The sequence below is a fragment of the Centroberyx affinis genome, unplaced genomic scaffold (genome assembly GCF_046629955.1).
Source record: "Centroberyx affinis isolate AG114_WGS23_722 - 3 ecotype Tasmania unplaced genomic scaffold, CSIRO-AGI_Caff_v1 ptg001796l_1, whole genome shotgun sequence".
Taxonomy (NCBI): Eukaryota; Metazoa; Chordata; class Actinopteri; order Beryciformes; family Berycidae; genus Centroberyx; species Centroberyx affinis.
This window is the reverse complement of record NW_027280186.1, coordinates 229,489-253,027: the sequence shown is the minus strand read 5'-3', so window position 1 is coordinate 253,027 and position 23,539 is coordinate 229,489. Positions and strand designations below refer to the sequence as shown.

At 42.7% G+C, this 23,539-nt stretch overlaps 2 protein-coding genes across 2 annotated transcripts; both read left to right on the top strand.

The window, feature by feature from the left end:
* The first annotated feature begins 8,162 nt into the window (after window positions 1-8,162).
* pkdc (protein kinase-like domain containing) lies at window positions 8,163-11,819 on the top strand. The gene is made up of 3 exons (XM_071529511.1): window positions 8,163-8,199; window positions 9,131-9,552; window positions 10,617-11,819. The coding sequence occupies exons 2-3, from the start codon at window positions 9,170-9,172 to the stop codon at window positions 11,206-11,208; spliced, it is 975 nt and encodes a 324-aa protein (XP_071385612.1). The 5' UTR covers window positions 8,163-8,199; window positions 9,131-9,169; the 3' UTR covers window positions 11,209-11,819.
* Window positions 11,820-12,466: 647 nt separating this feature from the next.
* On the top strand, window positions 12,467-22,909 carry herpud2 (HERPUD family member 2). The gene is made up of 9 exons (XM_071529501.1): window positions 12,467-12,533; window positions 13,431-13,837; window positions 15,829-15,906; window positions 16,236-16,349; window positions 17,695-17,879; window positions 18,146-18,271; window positions 19,074-19,415; window positions 20,565-20,676; window positions 21,597-22,909. The coding sequence occupies exons 2-9, from the start codon at window positions 13,691-13,693 to the stop codon at window positions 21,789-21,791; spliced, it is 1,299 nt and encodes a 432-aa protein (XP_071385602.1). The 5' UTR covers window positions 12,467-12,533; window positions 13,431-13,690; the 3' UTR covers window positions 21,792-22,909.
* The last annotated feature ends 630 nt before the right edge of the window (window positions 22,910-23,539 follow it).

Genomic DNA, 23,539 nt, shown 5'->3' with positions numbered 1-23,539 from the left:
TAAGCTTGCTCATTGTCACATTCAGTGAAATGTTTTGTTTGTGTGCTTTTTCAACATGACATGTTGATTACTCATCAGCTAACACAAGCAGGAGCTGAGACTACAAACAGTGATGCTGATACTGTGCCTGTTTTGTTCATGTGCTGCATAATGTATTCCTGCAGGAAAAGGTGGAATTAGCATTTTTTGTTCTGTAAGAAACAAAACTAACACCGTAATTAAAAAATCCCACTGTTCCTTTGTGTTTTAGAAGCCGGGTCCTGCAGTCTCTTGTTCACAACAAACAAGACGAGTCTAACAGCCTCGCGACATTGAATGTTCGTTATTGCTGGGAATCAAACTCCGATTGAGAGTCTGCAGTCTAACTCCCTGCAGCACACTTTTACCCACGTGACCCATAAAGTGGTAGAAATGGTTTGTAAGTGACTCAAGATGTTTCTCACCCATGCTTTCTGTCAACAAAGACTAGAGAGAAGTGCTTATTTTTGAGACAGACCATCCGTTTGACCTCTGTAAGGACCGAGCCTTGACAGATAAAATGACCATGACCTGCAGTAGGTTATGTTGGTAAGATGATGCTCCTGATATTTGACAGCTTTGGACACATTCACAAACTGGCTATTAGGGCCTTACTGACTGCAAGTCCATCTAAAAAACAGCCAAACAACTATTGGGTTCAGTCTCTGCAGTAACAGTTGCTTGGATCGTGACAATGACGATGCCGTCTGTATCCTTAAATGTTCTTAAGTTTTGTTAAACCTCTGGAAACCTCTCGTGAATAATAATGGGATGTACTGGATTCAAATAAAGCATTTAAAATAGTGTTTGGCAGGTGACGACCTCATATCTCCAAAATATCAACTTTCAGCAAAGAAAAACAGCTTTGTTTTTAGCTCCATGCATTTTTCAGATTTCCAACGGGTTTTGAAAGGGTTTCATAAGCACCAAGAGTCATAGAATTTATTCAACCCACAGAGCAGCATGTAATCCTTCAACTGAAGTTAAAACAGGAAAAACAGGAAAATCAGCAATGTTGGAGTTAGAAGGTTTTCATGTGGTAACAACATGCAATTCCATGATAATTTCTTCATTTTACATGAATTCACAGTAAATGAAATAAATTGACTGACATGGACAGACTGCAATGCAACACAACATTTATTTTTGAGAAACACTCTAAAGCAACACAGATGAAGAATGTTTTATACAGCTGGCGGAAGGAGCGGCGCACTCTCTTCTTCTTGGTCTTTTCGATCTCTGAAAAGTAAAACAGGACAGTCAGTTCCTCAGTTCCTCTTGATGGATGTAGCCATTAGCTACAGTGTGAACAGACCTGATGAACTCCTACCTGATGTGGTGTCAGAGGATCATGGCACCTCCTCTTTCTCCTGCCAACCAGGCTGCTGCTCAAGCCTTCCTGGACTGCAGTAATGGCTGGAGCTTCAGCAGGGAGGCTCAGAGGAAGAAGAGGAGCTTCAGAAGGGAGGCTCAGAGGAACCAGAGGAGCTTCAGAAGGGAGGCTCAGAGGAACTAAAGGAGCTTCAACAGGGAGGCTCAGAGGAACTAAAGGAGCTTCAACAGGGAGGCTCAGAGGAACCAGATAAGCTTCAGTAGAGAGGCTCAGAGGAACCACAGGAGCTTCAGCAGGGAGGCTCAGAGGAACCAGAGGAGCTTCAGTACGGAGGCTCAGAGGAACCAGAGGAGCTTCAGCAGGGAGGCTCAGAGGAACCAGAGGAGCTTCAGTACGGAGGCTCAGAGGAACCAGTGGATTTGCAGTAGGGAGGCCCAGAGGAACCAGAGGAGCCTCAGCAGGGTGGCTCAGAGGAACCAGAGGAGCTTCAGCAGGGAGGCTCAGAGGAATTACAGGAGCGTCAGCAGGGAGGCTCAGGGGAACCAGAGGAGCTTCAGCAGGGAGGCTCAGAGGAACCAGAGGAGCTTCAGTACGGAGGCTCGGAGGAACCAGAGGATTTTCAGTAGGGAGGCTCAGAGGAACCAGTGGATTTTCAGTAGGGAGGCCCAGAGGAACCAGAGGAGCATCAGCAGGGAGGCTCAGAGGAACCAGGGGATTTTCAGTAGGGAGGCCCAGAGGAACCAGAGGAGCTTCAGCAGGGAGGCTCAGAGGAACCAGAGGAGCTTCAGCAGGGAGGCTCAGAGGAACCAGAGGATTTTCAGCAGGGAGGCTCAGAGGAGCTTCACCAAGGAGGCTCAGAGGAACCAGAGGAGCTTCACCAGGGAGGCTCAGAGGAACCAGAGGAGCTACAGTACGGAGGCTCAGAGGAACCAGACGAGCTTCACCAGGGAGGCTCAGAGGAACCAGAGGAGCTTCAGTAGGGAGACTCAGAGGAACCAGAGGAGCTTCACCAGGGAGGCTCAGAGGAACCAGAGGAGCTTCAGTAGGGAAACCCCTACTGATGGGTCTATAGATGACCCTGTCTCCTTCCATCCAGTCCATGGATATTGTGTAACTGGAGGACAAATCAATACTGCAGGAAAGACTAAACAATCAAACCTACTACCAAACGATCACAACTACAGAGAAGACGCAAAAGCACTCAAACGCTGTTGATCCTGGTGGCACAAATGACCTGAGAGTGTTCAGGAAAATGGTTCATTGTGTGTTTCTGTGGAAGACGGAATGGACTTACTGTTGAGTCTCTGACAGCAGAATTCTGCTCTTCATGACACACAGACCCTGTTTTGGTTCAACTGCTAAAGCAGAGATGACCAGGGAAAATATATTATAATATTTTTATATTATATTATAATATACAGTATATACACATAGCCTAAATATTGTTTATATAAATAGGTAAAAGTCCATTGGAATAATAATAAAATAAACACACATAAAAGAATGATCTCAACTGTTGTTTCTTAGCTTGTAACATGCTGAGACTAACTTTACTGTTTGCTCTTTCTTTTTTCTTTCTTTCTTTCCATGTTTGTTTGGTTATATTTTTTTCTTTTTCCATCTTTATTTCTACTTTATTTCTACCACAATATGTATCATTCATATGGAGCTGTTGGTTTATTTTCATCACTTTATAATAAGGGTTGTGTTGTGTTATAAACCTGAATGTTGCAGAGCACACTGTTGATTTAGAAGCTCTTCATGGAGGTTCAATTTGTTTTTCTGATTGTGAATCATGCATGCAGATGTCATGCGGTGATGTTTCTTCCTCAGTATGTAAAACAAACGGAAACTCCGGCATGGGATGAATGCAAACTGTATGCTAAACCAATGAAGGGCAAACTCTGAAGGAGTTTATGGGGAGACCTGGTATCCTGGTTAACTGTGTGCATGTCTCAGAGAAACAAAGTCCTCATAATAATTTGTGTAATCCTGTATGCCAGCTGAGCTTTCTAAATCATTTAAAGCTGCACTGGACAACGTTGCACACTGGTGGCTCCGAAAAGCAGCAAGAGGTAAAGGAGCATTAAGTAATCTATGTCCTTTATCTTTTATTGATCAGTGACAGTAGGAATTGCATCAAGAATAAGGATGTGACGATATGCTTATCTCACGATACGATTCAATACGCCATATGGGGTTCACAATTCGATACAACTACCATACGCTGTAATAAATAAAAGTTTAGTGACAACAAAGTCTGACTGTGCAGAATTATGTTTATTTCTGAACCACAAATCTTTCTAGCAATGGCATTGGCTGCTAGAATGTAAACAACAATTTAAAAATGTCATTACAAAGTGCAAATAATATAATTTCGATGGAGAGTTTGTGAAATTGTGATGGTCAAGCCGCCTCATCTGTGAATACTACAGCAGAATAAAATGTAGTTAATATCACAATTCCTTTTCCTAACCCTAACCCTAACCCTAACCCTAACCCTTCCTGCAGGAAAAGGTGGAATTAGCATTTTTTTGTTCTGTAAGAAACAAAACTAACACCGTATTAAAAAATCCCACTGTTCCTTTGTGTTATATTTTAGAAGCCGGGTCCTGCAGTCTCTTGTTCACAACAAACAAGACGAGTCTAACAGCCCCGCGACATTGAATGTTCGTTACTGCTGGGAATCGAACTCTGATTGAGAATCTGCAGTCTAACTCCCTGCAGCACACTTTTACCCACGTGACCCATAAAGTGGTAGAAATGGTTTGTAAGTGACTCAAGATGTTTCTCACCCATGCTTTCTGTCAACAAAGACTAGAGAGAAGCTTATTTTTGAGACAGACCATCCGTTTGACCTTTGTAAGGACCGAGCCTTGACAGATAAAATGACCATGACCTGCAGTAGGTTATGTTGGTAAGATGATGCTCCTGATATTTTACAGCTTTGGACACATTCACAAACTGGCTGTTAGGGCCTTACTGACTGCAAGTCCATCTAAAAACAGCCAAACAACTATTGGGTTCAGTCTCTGCAGTAACAGTTGCTTGGATCATGTGACGATGAAGATGCATTCTGTATCCTGAAATGTTCTTAAGTTTTGTTAAACCTCTGGAAACCTCTTGTGAATAATAATGGGATGTACTGGATTCAAATAAAGCATTTAAAATAGTGTTTGGCAGGTGACGACCTCATATCTCCAAAATATCAACTTTCAGCAAAGAAAAACAGCTTTGTTTTTAGCTCCATGCATTTTTCAGATTTCCAACGGGTTTTGAAAGGGTTTCATAAGCACCAAGAGTCATAGAATTTATTCAACCCACAGAGCAGCATGTAATCCTTCAACTGAAGTTAAAACAGGAAAAACAGGAAAATCAGCAATGTTGGAGTTAGAAGGTTTTCATGTGGTAACAACATGCAATTCCATGATAATTTCTTCATTTTACATGAATTCACAGTAAATTAAATAAATTGACTGACATGGACTGACTGCAACGCAACACAACATTTTATTTTTGAGAAACACTCTAAAGCAACACAGATGAAGAATGTTTTATACAGCTGGCGGAAGGAGCGGCGCACTCTCTTCTGCTTGGTCTTTTCGATCTCTGAAAAGTAAAACAGGACAGAAAAAACAGAACCAGAGGATTTTCAGCAGGGAGGCTCAGAGGAGCTTCACCTGGGAGGCTCAGAGGAACCAGAGGAGCTACAGTACGGAGGCTCAGAGGAACCAGACGAGCTTCACCAGGGAGGCTCAGAGGAACCAGAGGAGCTACAGTACGGAGGCTCAGAGGAACCAGACGAGCTTCACCAGGAGGCTCAGAGGAACCAGAGGAGCTACAGTACGGAGGCTCAGCGGAACCAGAGGAGCTTCACCAGGGAGGCTCAGACGAGCTTCACCTGGGAGGCTCAGAGAACAAGGAGCCTACAGTACGGAGGCTCAGAGGAACCAGAGGAGCTTCACCAGGGAGGCTCAGAGGAACCAGAGGAGCTACAGTACGGAGGCTCAGAGGAACCAGACGAGCTTCACCAGGGAGGCTCAGAGGAACCAGAGGAGCTTCAGTAGGGAGACTCAGAGGAACCAGAGGAGCTTCACCAGGGAGGCTCAGAGGAACCAGAGGAGCTTCAGTAGGGAGGCTCAGAGGAACCAGAGGAGCTTCACCAGGGAGGCTCAGAGGAACCAGAGGAGCTTCAGTAGGGAAACCCCTACTGATGGGTCTATAGATGACCCTGTCTCCTTCCATCCAGTCCATGGATATTGTGTAACTGGAGGACAAATCAATACTGCAGGAAAGACTAAACAATCAAACCTACTACCAAACGATCACAACTACAGAGAAGACGCAAAAGCACTCAAACACTGTTGATCCTGGTGGCACAAATGACCTGAGAGTGTTCAGGAAAATGGGGTCACTGACAGCAGAATTCTGCTCTTCATGACACACAGACCCTGTTTTGGTTCAACTGCTAAAGCAGAGATGACCAGGGAAAATATAATATAATATTATTTTATATTATATTATAATATACAGTATATACACATAGCCTAAATATTGTTTATATAAATAGGTAAAAGTCCAATGGAATAATAATAAAATAAACACACATAAAAGAATGATCTCAACTGTTGTTTCTTAGCTTGTAACATGCTGAGACTAACTTTACTGTTTGCTCTTTCTTTTTTCTTTCTTTCTTTCCATGTTTGTTTGGTTATATTTTTTTCTTTTTCCATCTTTATTTCTACTTTATTTCTACCACAATATGTATCATTCATATGGAGCTGTTGGTTTATTTTCATCAGTTTATAATAAAGGTTGTGTTGTGTTATAAACCTGAATGTTGCAGAGCACACTGTTGATTTAGAAGCTCTTCATTTCATGGAGGTTCAATTTGTTTTTCTGATTGTGAATCATGTATGCAGATGTCATGCGGTGATGTTTCTTCCTCAATATGTAAAACAAACGGAAACTCCGGCATGGGATGAATGCAAACTGTATGCTAAACCAATGAAGGGCAAACTCTGAAGGAGTTTATGGGGAGACCTGGTATCCTGGTTAACTGTGTGCATGTCAGAGTGTCTCAGAGAAACAAAGTCCTCATAATAATTTGTGTAATCCTGTATGCCAGCTGAGTTTTCTAAATCATTTAAAGCTGCACTGGACAACGTTGCACACTGGTGGCTCCGAAAAGCAGCAAGAGGTAAAGGAGCATTAAGTAATCTATGTCCTTTATCTTTTATTGATCAGTGACAGTAGGAATTGCATCAAGAATAAGGATGTGACGATATGCTTATCTCACGATACGATTCAATACGCCATATGGGGTTCACAATTCGATACAACTACAATACGATGTAATAAATAAAAGTGTAGTGACAACAAAGTCTGACTGTCTGTGCAGAATTATGTTTATTTCTGAACCACAAATCTTTCTAGCGATGGCATTGGCTGCTAGAATGTAAACAACAATTTTAAAATGTCATTACAAAGTGCAAAAAATATAATTTCGATGGTGAGTTTGTGAAATTGTGATGGTCAAGCCGCCTCATCTGTGAATACTACAGTAGAATAAAATGTAGTTAATATCACAATTCCTTTTTCTACCCCAATACGTATTGTCACATTTCTGTATTGTGATATATTGAATTTCAATATATCGTCCCATCACTAATCAACACTAATCAACAACAATACTGTTTATCTCCTCCTGTACAAGTCTGCATGTTTACCAACCCGGCCGGTCTGTGATGCTTTATACCAAAGGAAACCAAAGAGACGAGAGAGGAAACGTTGGTGAGCCCAGCTTTCTCTGCTGCTGTTTAGGAGATTTGGATTTGGATTTCACTCTGAAGTTTTGATTTGTCACTTCCTGTGGGTAGAGAAGTGAGTGTCCAACACCAAAATTTAATTTGGGCAAATAGAGGAGATGGGACACTCTTCTGTTGTAGCTCCAGTTTGTGATTCAGGCTGATAAAACAGGTGTATTTCACATAACAATATTGCAGCGTGTTACTAGTGTGTTTTGAAAATAAAGAAGGCCCTTCTCCAGTCATGAATAAGAATATCAGTAGACTGAGGAGACTTATGTAATATCATAGAGTTAGCAGACTTACCTTGCATCCCCACAGAGATGGCAGCTGGAGTCATGGAGTAGGGAGCAGGGCTACTTATTTTTTTGTGTTTTTTCACACTTCATTTCTAGGATCTTTTCCCTTTCTTTCTTTTGTCCAATGGCATTACTGTGTAGAATTATGTGTATTATTCTACTATTTTTCATTTTATTTTATGTATAAATTATAATTTCTGTCTCTTTGATTTTCAAATGAAACTGATGGCATTCGACCCCTGAACTCAGAAACTCCTTTCTTACATACAGAGAAATTTTACAACTTAACACTAAACTGGAGTCAGTAAAACAAAATACGGCAATCTATCACAATAGAGGGGCTGTTTCATCATCAGGCTGAACCATACAGTGACTGTACACAACTGGTTTAGTAAATATTTGTTGTACATTTATTACATTGTACGTTTATACATTTAATTTCCATGCAAATAACAGTGTCTGTAAGCTGAGGCTGTACATTTCTAAATCACTGCACAACATCATTCTAGGCCTTTGCAACCCATTAAGTACATCATGCTAACTATTAACTGAAAATGCAGCATATAGTGCTAAGAGGGGGCAGCTCAGTCCAAAACTCTGTGTGCCCTCCAGTCCAGCAGGGGGCAGCGATACTCCAGTCCGTCATGCCTGTGGCTTTAAACACCACAGACGATCCTGCACACATGAAAACTTCCCGTTGCCTTTCCACTGAGTCGCATTTTACATCTCTGCGACTCAAAAGGTAAAGTAGATGCTTTCTGTTTGAAGTATTTTCTGTATATTTGAAACAGGGCTATAAATATAAACGTGAAGCTTAAAGTCTTCGCATTCAGTTTTATTGGCCTACATCTTGTTTTCCATGGAAGTATCCTTTGCATGTCTGTGTGTGTGAAAGAGAGAAAGACAGAAATATAGTTGATCAGTTATTTCCAGTCTACATGCATATGATCAAGTGTGAGTAAGGTAGGAGACACAGTGAAACAGAAACCAACAACAATAACAACAACAACAACAACAACAACAAGCCAAACTGTGTGGCAGATCCATGGTAGAGAATAATGAAACTGTCATGGATGACTTCATTTCCCTGCTTCCACTTTAAAACATGATCCACTGCAGGACTGGAGCCATTCATGAACTGAATAGAGACTGCATGGTAACTTCCAGTTCAGTTCCCGGAGTGTGAATGTGAATATCCCCCAGCTGTAAGGAAACAGAATGTGAATTGAACTGGAATGACAGGAAACCATTAACCATGAAATTCCACTTCTAAGAGAGTTTGTCTCGACTCGCTAAACATTGTAAATCAAACATTATGAATCAGATAAAAGACAGTTAAACAAATCAAAAACATTCAATGATAATGTGTGTATTATAAAGGCATTTTCTTAGCATCGCTCTTATTCCTTCTCTTTTACTATTTTATATCTTGTTTTTATTCTTTTATTTTCCCTTTTATCCCTGTCTAATGCTCTTATTTTTAAGCTTCTTGCTTACTCCAACTTTTATTCTTATGTTTATGACAATTTATTTATCTTGTTTTGTGAAGCACTTTGTAACATTGTTTTGAAAAGTGCTATATAAATAAATACGATTACATGTTGCATCAAATACCACCTGTAAGGAACCTTTAACATTTTTATGATATTTAATTACAATCCTGCTTCCTGTAGGTTTTTTCAAATTCCAGTTCCTCAGCTGAATTGGAACTGATGACGTTGGAAATGAAGCCGGAGTACCAGGAGCTGATCCTGCAGGCGTGCGGAGCGTCTTCCCTCCATGTCGGAGCCCAGATCCAGACGCTGTGGAGCGGATACGGGGAGATCGTCCGGCTGCATCTGGAGGGCGGAGACCGGCCCTCCGTGGTCCTCAAACACGTCAGGTTTCCAGAGGAGGCGGAGCATCCTGGAGGCTGGAACACAGACCGCTCCCACAGGCGGAAGGTCAGGTCCTACCAGGTGGAGACGCACTGGTACCAGAACTACTCCACCAATCAGAGCTGCCGCACGCCGGCCTGCCTGGCCGCCCGTTCCTATGGAGACGAGATGCTGATCGTCCTGGAGGACCTGGATGCTGCTGGCTTCGACCAGAGAAGGTAGATGCACAGTAAACGTAATGGTAAATTAAAAAAAAAAAGAAATCTTAATTTTTAGTGTTATCCAAGAAAATAGAAACAAAATCCACTGGACTTCAAATGAAGAGTTAAAGACATTTTCATCTTCAGCTCTTCATTTTAAATCCAGTGGATTTTGTTTCCATTTTCTTGGATATCTTCCTACCTGGATGAATGAAATGAATCTACACAGACAGTTTTGAGCCTTGCAATACCAACAGAGGCTGTAGTTTATTCATCAGTGTGTTTCAGACAGGACAGTCTCCTAAACAAAACATTCTGCTGCTGTACAGAATCCCCGGCCTGCAAATCAAGGTGCAAGTCAGAGAAAATCTTATCATCAATCTGAATCAATCCTAATCCAATCAGTTGAAAGAAAATATAGATTTTTTTATTCATTATATATATTTATTTGTTTGTTTGTTGTCAACATGGTGCAACCCTGACAGGCTGTTTCACTTCTACAGTGAAGCTGAAGCTACTGGAGCCCATGGCAGCTAGGCCCTCAGCCTATGTGGGCCAATCAGTGGTAATCAATGGGGTGAACTGCACAATCAAAATGCAGTTTTTTGGGTTGATTAAAGGTATTAGGAATGAATGAACCAATGGGAAGGCACCCTTGGACTTAGGGAGCTGTAGCAGAACTGAGACAGTGAAAACACTCTAGAAACTTTTTTATTAAAATATTTTTTATTGTAGATGTAATGAATTTTTACAGGTTGTTTAGCACTTGCACTGCACAAATATTGCATTAATAGAATTGAAAAATGATTTAAAACTCTTCATTTTAATTTTTTTTTGACATTTTTTAGAAACTTTCTTTTCAAAGCAAGTCTAGGTGGGACAGTGTCCTGGCACTCTGTACTGGCCAGACTTTCCTTTTCAACACTGTCTAAATTATATGTTTCTATGTTTCCCCCTAACATCTCACCCCATGTTCTCCTGGTGTTTCAAGGCATGGAGCTGGGTGTGACATGATGATCAGGAGAATAAATTTAAATTGTGCCGGATAAATAAGGCTGTTTTTTTTTTTTTTATCTTTGCAGGACCAGTGTGAAGGACAGAGAGATACGGGCTTGCCTCAGCTGGCTTGCCCACTTCCATGCCCTCTTCCTGGGCGCGGCGCCGGACGGCCTGTGGCCCGTCGGCACCTACTGGCACCTGGAGACCCGGCCGGACGAGCTGGAGGCCATGGACGACGCCCGGCTCAAAGCGGCCGCCGGCGACATCGACAGGATACTGAACGCATGCCGCTTCCAGACCATCGTGCACGGAGACGCCAAGCTAGCCAACTTCTGCTTCTCCCGGAGCGGGCGGGATGTGGCGGCCGTGGACTTCCAGTACGTGGGCGGCGGCTGCGGGATGAAAGATGTTATTTATTTTTTAGGAAGCTGCATGGAGGAGAGGGAGTGTGAGAAGAGGGTGCCGGGCTTACTGGACTTCTATTTCACTGAACTGAAGTCGTCCGTGAAGAAAGAGGTGGATTTTGCTGCTCTGGAGACGGAGTGGAGGGACATGTTTGCGTTCGCCTGGACGGACTTCCATCGTTTCCTGCTGGGATGGATGCCTGGACACTGGAAGATCAACCGCTACAGCAAGCAGCTGACCAAAGAAGTACTGAGGAAGTTGAAACTCTAGCTCTGAAAACTGAAATTAGGGGTCCAGGTCAGAGAAGCTGCCTTGTGATTGGAAGGTCACCGGTTTGAATCCAGAAATCTGGACTGGAAAAATGAATCGGACTCATTCTCCTTTCCCTCCACACCAACTGTGGCAGGGCGTTGCTGAGAAACAGTATCAGACTTTTTCTGGATGAATAAAAGTTTTCAAAAATCTGCTCAGGTGGTTTTGGCTCTTGAATGTCCTGCAGCTTTCTGGTCAGGAAAAACTTTTTTTTTAATTTAAAAGTTAGGCCTATGTGAACTGAATCTCCATTTACACACCCATACATTTTCGTTAATGAATGCCAAAGTTGCCTTTCATAACTCATACATTTTCATGGTTCTACAGGTTTATGTAAAATGAGACAAAATATAATTTGCTTGACTGATGTGAGTAAAAATTGTTCAGTATATGGAGCTAAACCCGCCTAATATCAGTTGACACACAACTCTATTTCTGGAAAAGTGCTTTCACATCACTGACTCAAGTGTTTTGGACATAAACTACTCTTCATAGTAAATATGGTAACACTGATGTAGGCCTAAGTTATATGAAGATGGAGTGTTTTGAGGGACAGTGCATAATTTGAAGATTTTTCTGTTTATACTTGTGGTTCACCACTAAATCACTGGGTTAATGTTCAAATATCATATTTTCTCAATTCGACAAAGGACATTTTGTTTGCTTTAATAATAAAATGCATTTTAATTTTGTCTCTTCTGTCTGGTAACTGGAACGATTAATCAGAAACTGGTCGAAAGCTCTCATGAAACGTATAACGTTAGTTTCGGTCAGTTCTGATGATTCGCGAGCAAGGTGGTTTTATATTAAAGAGTCAGTTTTATATTAAAGAGTCGCGAGGGAGGTTCGAAATAGTCATACTGTAAACTTTATAAATGTATCAATGCGCAAATCCAAAATCGCCACTCACGGCGGCATTCATGTGTCGCGTAGCAACCGCAGTTCAAGAACTATATTGCGCGGCGGAAGAATAACAGGTAGCTAACTATTATTATGATTATGATTATTATTTTTTATCAATTACGATTCTATTAATATCGCAAAATAGCAAATGAAGGCGTTGCGCCCTGTAACGCCCCTCGGCTGTTGAAATAGCTCTGTAAATCAGAGAGTCGAGACGTTAATCGGTTAAATATGCTCCCAGAGGCGAAAAAATGTCTGGCACTGACTTCTTATCAGCTGTTATGTACACTGGATGACGTAGTTTCCGCTCTCACGCCCGACATTACAACAACAGGCTGGCTAGCTGTTCGAGGAGGCGACGCTACTAGAAGAGTCACCAGGTACTGGAAACATCTCTGTACCAATACATTACGCATAATGTGAGGGTGAAACTGGATGAAGTTCATTGAGTTAAATGGTTGAGCGCACTGTCGCCACGGTAACGGTGTGCTAGTCCATCAGAAATCCTAGACACCTGCGAAGCTAACGTTAGCCAACAAGCTAACGTTAACCTGGCAATATGACCAGGCTCAAAATAAAAGCAGTGTGACCCGGACTGAGCTGCTTGGTTTGGTTTCTTATCTTAACGTGTGAGTTTATTTGTCAACCGTCCATTGGTGAAACCGAGGCTTCTATCGGTAAACGGTAACATTAGTTGGCTAGCTAACGTTTGCCCCTGAGTTAGCTTGACTTGTAATGTTTAGTTAGTTGTTGTGACAGTTGTCTGTAAACATGACGCAACACGGCAGGTGTCAGGAAGTGTGAACTCATACCCACCCGAATTTTGGGTCAAGGGTCTAGTTTCTGGTTAGATGTTTGTACGTTGTTCCCAGCTAATCACCGCAGTACATTATATTTACAATATGTTGGTTAAACTAAGTTTTGTGTTTGTGTTGTATTGTACAATGAAGAAATGAATGTAATTCTGAAAGTCTACTCCGTCACCACACAGCTTTGCTGCACAGTGCTGATGTATGCAAACAGGGTAGGAGTACAACACCAGTCACTAGCCAAATCCTGGTAATTTTTAAATGTGTCTAGTTAAGTTAGTTTATCAGCATACTGGTATATAACCAAACTTCATCTGATCTTTCTTTGTATTGTGAAAATCATGGAATGGAATCCACTATCCTCTATACAAATTGGTTTCCTATGTGCCCACTGTAGCTAGGCTGTATGAAGCCTTAAAGTCTTCCAAGCACAGCCCTGTAATAAATCTCTTCCTCTCTTTTCACCAGCAACACAAGAAACGTGACCACAGGAGGATTCCCCACTAATGTATTGTGGTTGGGCACTCTGAGCAAGTTCACCCACCGATGAGACTGGTGTTGTAGCGGGGGAACTCCCCCATCCATTGCAGGGACTGGTTTAAGTGGAGTGCAAAGGTCAGAATGGAGAGGATCTGAGGGAGTCTTCTCCTCAGGTGAGCCCTGAGCTGTGACACAAAGCCCTCCCGGGCTCAGGTTCTTCAGAGCCCACCCCTGTAGTAATATGAGCCATGGACTCTGGGGCAGTTGACAGTCCTGTCACCTTGGTCATCAAGGCCCCCAACCAGAAGTACGACGACCAGACCATCAACTGCTTCCTCAACTGGACCGTGGAGAGGTTGAAGAGCCACATCTCTAACGTGTATCCCAGCAAGCCGGTGAGTAGCTTGCACTGTCAGGGGTTTTCTCTGCTGCCTTGGTCTGTGACTACTTGATGTTGGGATGGAGGTGAAGACAATTTAAATCTAGCCTGGCTGGGCAAACGTGGGTGGGCAAAGGGGCTGAAAAACACTCTCTCACACTCAGCTACCACCATCAGGATAGTTGTACACCGTTGCTGCACCGGTGGTTATGCTGGGTATTTGCCAGCAAGGTGCAAATATGCGTAACAGTATGAATGTGAAGCAGGGTGGTGCTGTAACAGAGAGCATTAAAAACTGGAAAGGTTGGTTTGCCATAGATAGACAGATGAGAGGAACCTGCACACAATTGGAAATAGGAGAACGTCAAAGCTTTTACAATGTAAAATTCAGAAGAAGGTAATGCATAGAGTGCTGAGTTGACAAAAAAGAGCAACAACAAAAAGGTGCGAGAACACAGACATTTTGGTTTACACTGTCATTAGTTTGTTTTTTGTCATCTCAGCACCCTGTGTATTAAATTCCTCTCTTAAGCCTTGGTGTGGTCATTCTCCTTCTTCCTGCAGTGTGCAGCTTCCTCTCCTTTTTATTGCCATAGTGCCGTGGGCTTCAAAAGCCAAATTCAGGTCAGTCAGGTTGAGAGTCTTCTCTCCTCCACACCTGGACGCTATCAAACTTACACATGGTTTGGTAAAAATAATTTCCTAAAAATCAAGTCTGCTCTTATTGAGAAATCTCTAATTTAGAAAAGGAAGTAAAAGTTCTGTTATTGTGGAAATTTAATTTGAAGTATAAATCTTCACATTTTAGCTGCAATTTTGAACTCCCAGAATGTTCTCCTCACGAACAAATGAACTGAGAAACATAATGAGATGTTTCAGTATTGCTGAATTCTATATTTATGAGGTTGTGAGTTTAAAGGTTAGGCTTGATGAAAAATTCTGGCTTTGCAGTTTGTCCAGGACATAATAACCCTGACCAAGAGATTGGGGGAAAAAAACCCTCCTCTTCAGATTTGTCTACCCCTTATTCCGTCTTGTGAAACTAAAGGCCACAGGTGAAAGCATGGAGCGATACTGTGTAACTACAGCAGCAAACATGCCGTGCTAAAATTAAGGCTCATGTTCACGGATGGACTGTAATTTCACCTGGAGAGGCGTCTGAGTTAAAGGTCCAGCTGGGAGTACCTTCCCAATCTTAAGAATAAACATGCAGTCTTCCATTTCCCAATGCATAAAGATTGGATATTCTGCTTTCCAGTGCTGGGCCACTGAATATAAAATTTGCAAGTGTTCATTTGTCTACTCAGCCTGAAAAGCAGGAATTTGCAAAGAAAAGGTGTTAAAAAACAGGTCACAGCAGAGGCCTGTCATGGAAAGTTTGGAGATATTTGGCTATCTGGGACAGGCCTCCATGTCGGAGGAATGACAACATAACTGAGATCGTAACAGTTTTTCTTCCTCCCTGACAAAGAAAATGCCTTATGTCTTTGTGGTTGTATGACATTCAGATTATGCTGTAAACAGGAAACAAGATACTTTTCTATAATACCAAGCACAGCACCACATAAATAAAGCATTTTCTTTGTTTTGTCAGGGAGGAAGAGGCGATCAGCTTACAATTTCTGTTTTTTATTCTTCCGTCATGGTGGAGTGTGAAGCACAGAGAAGGTGCTTGTACATCGCTCGACATGCTCTCAGTAAAGTCTGAAATCAAATCTAGCAACAAATTCTTAGCCTCCACAGCTGTAAAACAGAGACATTGTGGCCTAGTAGAAAATGTTTGATCATGTATTTGAAATGCAGCTTTTAGGGTTGGGTAGCTAAATTTGTAATGCCAAATTTGCAATGGATTTTTTTACTATATATTTTCTAGAAGGGAAAGCTACCTCTATGCCACATTTAGCACCTTTAGCCGCCCCACTGTAAGAAAAGTCTTGTGTGTTCTGTAAGTTTGGTGAGACAGTTGGACCTTCTCAATCTGAGCCAGTAACTCTGTTTCCTTTCAAGTCGTCCAAAGACCAGCGGCTGGTGTACTCAGGGAGGCTCCTCCAAGACCACCTGCAGCTCAGAGATGTGCTTAGAAAGGTAAGGGCTTGCTGTAGGGCCGTGTGTGTGTGTGTGTGTGTGTGTGTGTGTGTACGCGCAACTGTGGGGAAACTGCAAGAGACTGACTGGGCAACAATAGCTGTTTTGATGCGGTTTAGCAACAAAGGGTAGCCATTGTGTCTGAATTCTGGCCTTTTCCATAGTAATCCTCTTTGTATCTCTCTCTCTCTTTCTCTCTCTCTCTTTTTCTTGCTTTGTCACCCTCTGTTCTGTTGCTGCACTTCCTCCTTCTCTTCCTCCTCCTCCTCCCATATCGCCTGCTCCCGTCCTGACCGTCCCGTCCTGACCGTCTCCTTGTCGACCCACAGCAGGATGAATATCACATGATGCACCTGGTGTGTGCCTCCCGGAGCCCCCCAGGCTCGCCCACACCTCGTAGCTCCTCCACGGCTAACCCTGCTGCCTCCGACTCCAGCTCCAGCGTGAGTAGACAGACACACCACGCCACACTCATGACCTGCTCCTCTATGGGGCTTCTCCTGGGCTACAGTGGGGTTTTGACAGGTTTTTTCCTGGGCTTCTCTGGGGCCTCGATGGAGCCTCTCTGAGGCTTTTCAGGAGCTTCCAGAAGATCTTTCCCATCCATAGGCTAGTAACGTTGGTTTCTGCATGTATCTTCTATGGTATTTGGTTGTACTTTATAACTACAGTGAGCACCTACGTAGAAACCTGGCTTGATTCTTAGAGGAAGGAGGGGGTTGTGGGTGAGAGGAGCTGTGAATCTCCCATCACAGATGTTTTGTTGAATTACGCCTTCGCTCAACAACAAATTCTGGTGATCCAGAACCACCCCTTTCTGTATATTGTGCAAACCAAATGTTGTATTAGACTATAGTTTGTGTATTTTGAAAGGGTCTTTGCAGACATGCAGACATGTCAGTTGAGGCTACATTCTCAGGCCTGTTTATTTGCTCATCTTATAGTTTTTATATATGTAGAAAAAAAGGCTTTTGCACACCTTTTAAAGGTGATAGTTGCATAAGAAAAATCAACACTGTGAATAGATAAAGAATTTTTGCACACTATACTTGCAGTACTTTATTTCAATGCAACGTTTCCTCCATTTCTTCACGTGGCATGCATGAAACAAGATAGAGATTTGACATCTATATACTGTAGGTAATCTGCACCAATAGGCTGGTGGGAGATGACATGGTTTATTAGCAATCATGCAAATCTTCAATCACAGGTGCTACTACCTCTCACTCATAGTTTTATATTTATTCAGCAGTCTTTGCAGCAAAGACGTGAAAACGCGCTATAATCCCAGTAAGACGACAGTACAACACACAACGCACACTGAAAACAGTAATTTCTTGTGCTTTGTCAAACATTTATTAGTCAGCTCACCATGATGGCTTCCACATGTTTGATGTAGTGCTTCACATGGGCTTTTGCGATAACAGTTAACACACGCTAAACCCTGAAGATGACTTTGAGTCAAAATGTCGGGCGCTGTGCTGGATGTGGGTTGTGGTTGTTGCTCATTGTAGCTCAATGGGCTGAGCATGGCACACTTACTTAGCTGTTTTTATTTATCTTTCTAACACTAGGGGTTGTATTCCTACTAGGACTACTCATGCTAAAAATCTCTGTACTCATGGCACTGTAAAGCCCTTTGGATAAAAACCACTATATAGCATATATGTTGAAATAAATGTTTGACTAAGCGTGAAAGCTTGCCATTTTCAGTGTTCACTTTATTTTGAAATGCAGCACAAGTGTGCTCTGGCATCTTGTGATTGGTGTTCACATCTTGTCCCTCAGAGTTCGGACAGCACCGGCTCCACCTCCCCTGCCACCACGCCAAATCAGGACAGTCAGCCGGCAGCTTCCTCTTCCTCTTCTTCTTCCCCTTCCTCCGTCCCAGGAAGTTACGACGGGCTGAGGTATCGCGGCGGCTTCCCCCAGTACAACCCTCACAACCCTGCCCCCGCTGGTGTCCCACAGTGGTAAGTCACTGACGGCACCGACTGGGAAATGCCATTCACTTATATTCACATTTTAGGTATTTCGCCCACACTTTTATCCAAAGCAGCTGACAACAGTAGAATAGATAGATGAAACAAATGCTCTTGCATAAACTTCTAGAATACATTTGTTATGTATAATAGAAACCTGGTTGGACAAAAAAGACTAGTGTTTATCATTGTGTGGCTTTGTGTGTGCACTGTGTTAATACATGCATGTGATAGCAAACTTATTTCTCCTCCCGCAGGCCGGATGGAGCCCAGGTCCCTTTGCAAGGCGGTCTGGCTGCCAACGTGCCCCCCCACCCCATGTACATGCCCATGCAGATGCTTTGGTGGCAGCAGATGTACGCTCGCCAATACTACATGCAATAGTAAGTGAAAGCGACGTGTCAACAGGTGGTTGAGGCAGGTGCTGCTCTGATCTGGGGGAGTGCATCTTCTTTTCATTGCTACATCTGGTCTTCATGTTACCATTCAAACAGTGAGAAAGGCTTTACTTCCCCAATATAACATTATACTATACTAATACTAATATTACTATTTTTTAGTATTGTCCTTACTTGGCTGTTTTTTTAATCTTTCTTTGTTTCTTTTTTGTCATTTTAAAAGACAAATGATGTGTTTTATGTGAAGCACATTGAATTTGCCTTGTTTATGAAATGTGCTATATAAATAAATTTTGCCTTGTCTTTGCCTTGCCTTGCCCAATGTGAATTTGATTGATTATATAATTGATTACATTGAATTTACTGATTGCAATTACTTGGCTAGCTAAAGATAACATTTGAAAACAGGTAAAGTTCATGCAGTTAAATTCATGCAGTTAAAATTACTTTGTATTTGACAATGGGAAAATGAACTTGCGATTTTCTTAGTCAGTGGTGTCCAGTCCTGTGTCATGGAAGAGTCTGTAGGTTTTCATTCCAACCAAACACTACAGCAGCTGATTTCATAATTTAGTTCCTCCCTCTCTGTTTGAAGGTGTGAAATAAGATGTTGTAGTGTTTGGTTGGAATGAAAACCTGCAGACTCTTCCATGATGCTATTCGTCCCTTTCCCTCCCCCTATCTGATTGTCGACTGAAGTTGAGTTATCAACTGTGTTTTCTTCTAAATATTTTAATCTTCCATTCCCTCCTCCTTTTCTCCCTCTCCTCACCTCCTCTTCTGTCAGTCAAGCAGCAGTAGCCGCCTCTCAGCCTCCCAGCTCCGCCCCTCCCTCCCCTCCAAGCTCCTCCCCCTCGCCCCGTCAGCCCGCCCAGCCAAACGAAGCCGTGCAGCCGCCGCTGGGTCCTAACCCCGCCCCCAACCCCTTACCGGAGAACCAGCCGGCCAACCCCAACATCCAGATGAACGCGCAGGGCGGGCCGGTGCTGAACGAGGACGAGCTGAACCGCGACTGGCTGGACTGGCTGTACACGGTGTCGCGCGCCGGCGTCCTGCTCAGCATCGTCTACTTCTACTCCTCCTTCAGCCGCTTCGTCATGGTGGTCGGCGCCATGCTGCTCGTCTACCTGTGAGTCTGAGACACAGCTGCTCCATACTGACAATATACATCATGTTGCAATTGTTTTGCTGAATAATGCAATATAAATTATGATTCATTTAGATACGTGCTACACAGATTTTTCTTCACTTTTAAAAAATGAAATAGTAATGGATGAAATTCGCTCGTTTTACATGTACAGCAAGATTTTCTAAGACATACAGCTTAATTGATGGTCCAGGGATTGTTAAGGGAAACACCTTTTCTTTTCAGAAAATTTCAGAATTTATAAATTGCATTCATCAGTATTACAGTTTTGGTTGTTGGCCCTAATATTAACAATGAGGTAGTGTATAGTGAATAGGGATGGGACGATGCAGGTGTGCCTGAAAAAGTCCATCTGAGTTTGAAACGATATGGCAATAATCCCCATAAAAGATTTGCATAGAAAGCAATCAAGCACGGCCAGCTGTGTTTTATGGAAATTATCAGCACGGTTGTTAGGCGTCTGTGACCAATGAGATTGCTTGTTGAAACTAACTGTTGTATAACGCTGAATAAACCACCAAGGGAGCATCAGCCCAGTGTGCTGGTGTCTTCTTTAGTTCAGAGTATTGAATATTTGTCATGAGAGATTACATGGACGTCAAGTCTTTAAGAAAGAAGAAACCAACCATCACAATTGTGCCTTAGTGCATTAATTGTAGCAACTTTCATGTAGTAGATGTAGATGTTTTTTAGAAGTCAAAAAACTGATGTTGTTGTAGTCAAAGTAAAGTGACTTTTGCTGTTTGAAGGTCTTGACATCATGATTGAGATATCATCTGACCTGCTGCTAAGACATCAATTCCTGCATCTTTGCTTGGATCTCTACTCTATTGAAAGGGACGAGCACAACTGATAGTGATACCATAATCATATTCAGTGCACTGTATTGTACATGCATTTACAGCTGAGGCCAGTTTTAAACACCAGTACTTTAACCGGCACTGATGACTTCTAAAAAGCAGAGTACCATATTGTTACTTTTGTCCATGAAATTCAGTTTTGAAACGTATCTCAGTTTACTGTTTGGATTGTTTTTTCTAGAAGATAAGTGCTTGAAACACAAGTCTGAATTGGTTGATGGTTGAGACGTATGTATATGTGTGTGTGTGTGTGTGTGTGTGTCTCTTGCAGTCACCAGGCTGGCTGGTTTCCCTTCAGGCCAGAACAACAGAACCCCAGAGGAGGAGAAGGGGGCGGGGCTCCGCAGGAGGAGGCGGAGCGACACCAGGACATACAGGAAATGGTCAGTCGGCTGGCTGTATCTTTAGCCACAGTTGGGTTTGAAGTGATCACATTATCGCGATCTTTCCTTCCTTTCCATCTTATACTGAGGGACACACACTTTCGGGGACACACTGGCTCTTGCGGGGACCAAACCTGTGATCTTTCCAGTTACAGAACATTTCTCTAACCACTCAGCCGTCCTGCTTCTACATCTTGCTTGTCTCCTTCTCTCACTCCGCCTTGCTCTCTTAGACATACAGCAAGTACATCTGCTTTGTTTCTCTAAATATGATTTGTAAGGCCTGCTGTTCACACTATAATTTTCAAGTGACCAGATGGGATCTGTGTGTTTAGACAGTATTATCGTTTGTTGTTGTCATGGTAACATCACAGGTGTGAGCACGCTGACTAAGGGTGTGTTTTCTGTGTTTACACGCAACCTAGTAGAATGTAAATTTCGCCATTGCTAATTCTGACTGTTTTTATGATGGTATTTTCTAATCACAGCACAGAATGCATTGGTCACACGAGACGTCAGTGACATCTGCCATGTAGTTGCCACACTGCCACACTCTCCTCCATGTGCAGTGTGCGATATCAAATGCGCGCTGCATGAGGAGTGAGGGGGAAAAAAAACCCACTTGGAATCCAGTCTAAGTGGTCTGGTGCATTTTGAGTTGCATTTTCAGAACTGCAACTTGATTGAATCACATTTCATGAATGTAGCTTAGATCTGATCTGAAAATATTGGATTCCATGTGAGTTTGTTGTGGTCCAATGGAGCTGCTGTTGTTTTTGCTTTTTTCAGAAAAATTATCTGACTTGTGTCAGATATGCAAAAAAATTGGATTTGAGCTGCCTGTCTGAACACAGCATTACAGCCCCCCCCCCCTCCCCCTATTTCCTGTCACTCTCTAACCATTCCCGTCTCTGTCCCAGGAGCGGCTGATGGACGAGGGGATGGAGGACGAGGACAGCGGGGAGGAAGGAGGCGGAGGCCCGGAGGACCAGGCCCAGGCCGCCGCCGCTGCCGCTGAGCTCCCCCAGCCGGGCTTCCTGACCTCCGCCTGGTCCTTCATCAGCACCTTCTTCACCTCGCTGATCCCGGAGGGACGGCCCCAGCCTGCCAACTAGACAGACCCCGCCCCTCTGCCCTTACCTCCCCAAATTCCCCTCCCCAAAACCGTCTCCAATATCCCCACCAGTCTGTCAGAGACCCCGTGACCCCAGTCGGCCCCGTACAGCCCCAGCCACCCAGCTACAAACCTCCACATGCTGCCAACTAACGGACTTACTGTATATTTACAAGGGGCTTCTCTGACGTTTTAGAGGAGATGCAGTGTGTCTGTCTGTGTTCTGGAGGGAGTGGCTCAATAAATTAACAAACATTTAGAAAAGAAATCCATGCCACGCCGTGTTAATGGAGTTAACGCTTCAGCAGCAGAAGTTTTATTTTTTTCCATCTTTCATCGATCATGTGAAGTCATTCAGATGTGACGGTAGTGAAAGACCCCAAAGGGAGTTGTCTTCCATTTTTAACAATGATAAGGTCATGGTGTTGACACTTTACCACATGAGGGATGTGACCCAGAACATAAAAAAACAAAAAAAAACGAAACAGTTATCTCTCTAAAATGAGAGGGAGACGTGTGTTCAAAACAAACCATCAAAAACCACATCCATAATAAATGTCATGTATGCACACAACGTGCATATAGGTATCGCAGTGACTGAAGCACATTGTTTTCCCTTTTGTGTATTTGAACATTATCTATTTACACATGTAAGTATATGCATCTTTAATTCCTGAATATACGCTTTTTTTGAATAAAAGCCTTGTTGCGGTTTGACTTGTGGGCTGTTTTACCTGTTGTGATTTATTCTGTAGTTCTCCTGATGTCCTGCAGGTGGCGGCATTCACACAGATGTTTAAATGGCTGAGAGTTGAGAAGAGGTAGGGCTTATTTTAACCTCCTTGTATAGGACTCCCATAAATAGGTTTTGTCCTTCCCCTGTTTGATGACCATATTTCTTTATGTAAAATAAATGTGCAGTATACATTGAATGACACACTGCTCCGGTTGGAAAAGGCTATCAGTGATTTTGGTGTTACACTATACACACAAAGAGATTTGCTTAAAACATTGACAGCAGAATGACTAGTTTTTTTAATATATTGTCAGAATCTGCTTTGTTTGTGTTTGTTTATGTGCTAGAAGTGTGATTTTCAGACTGTTCCTCCATACAACGGCAGTGAATGGGAGCAACAGATAACAGAGAATCACCAATTTTGGGGTTATATCATGGAGGAAGCTACACAACCCAAGGTACTACCAAAGTTCAACATCACATTAAAATCAAAATCGTCAAATCATGAATTTCTTAGTGTTGTTTCAAAACCTTTACTTACCAAGAGACTATTTGCTGAGGACATAAGGCTCTTTTCCAGCAACACCCTGCTTCAAACTTATTTAGTTTCAGACATTAACTGCAGTTGAGCAGCTCCATTGTACCAATTTGTGGGTAAGTGTCTTGCTCAAGGGCATCTCAGCAGTAGAAGTGGTAGAGGAGAGCGTGTCTCATTCACTTCGCCTGCCCAGAGTTTCACAGCCAGGATTTGAAGCTGCGACTCTGCTTCACAAACTAACAGGTTATCAGTGTCTTTGGATTGCAGTGACTCTCAGTAAAATCTTCACACACATTATGGTAGCACGGTAACAGAGTGGTTGCTATAATCATTACAGATGTTTTGCACTATTCAATTCAAGGTGCTTTATTGGCATGACAGTTCACAAACAAACAATATTGCCAAAGCATGTAACAAGAGATTAATCATCAATTAAATTATTAACAAATTATAATGAAAAAATTAAGTAACAGAA

Coding starts and splice junctions, on each gene's coding strand:
- pkdc (XM_071529511.1), top strand. CDS start 9,170: ATGACGTTGGAAATGAAGCCGGAGTACCAGGAGCTGATCCTGCAGGCG. Junction 9,553..10,616: donor GCTGGCTTCGACCAGAGAAG/GTAGATGCACAG, acceptor TTATCTTTGCAG/GACCAGTGTGAAGGACAGAG.
- herpud2 (XM_071529501.1), top strand. CDS start 13,691: ATGGACTCTGGGGCAGTTGACAGTCCTGTCACCTTGGTCATCAAGGCC. Junction 13,838..15,828: donor ACGTGTATCCCAGCAAGCCG/GTGAGTAGCTTG, acceptor TTTCCTTTCAAG/TCGTCCAAAGACCAGCGGCT. Junction 20,677..21,596: donor ACCAGGACATACAGGAAATG/GTCAGTCGGCTG, acceptor TCTCTGTCCCAG/GAGCGGCTGATGGACGAGGG.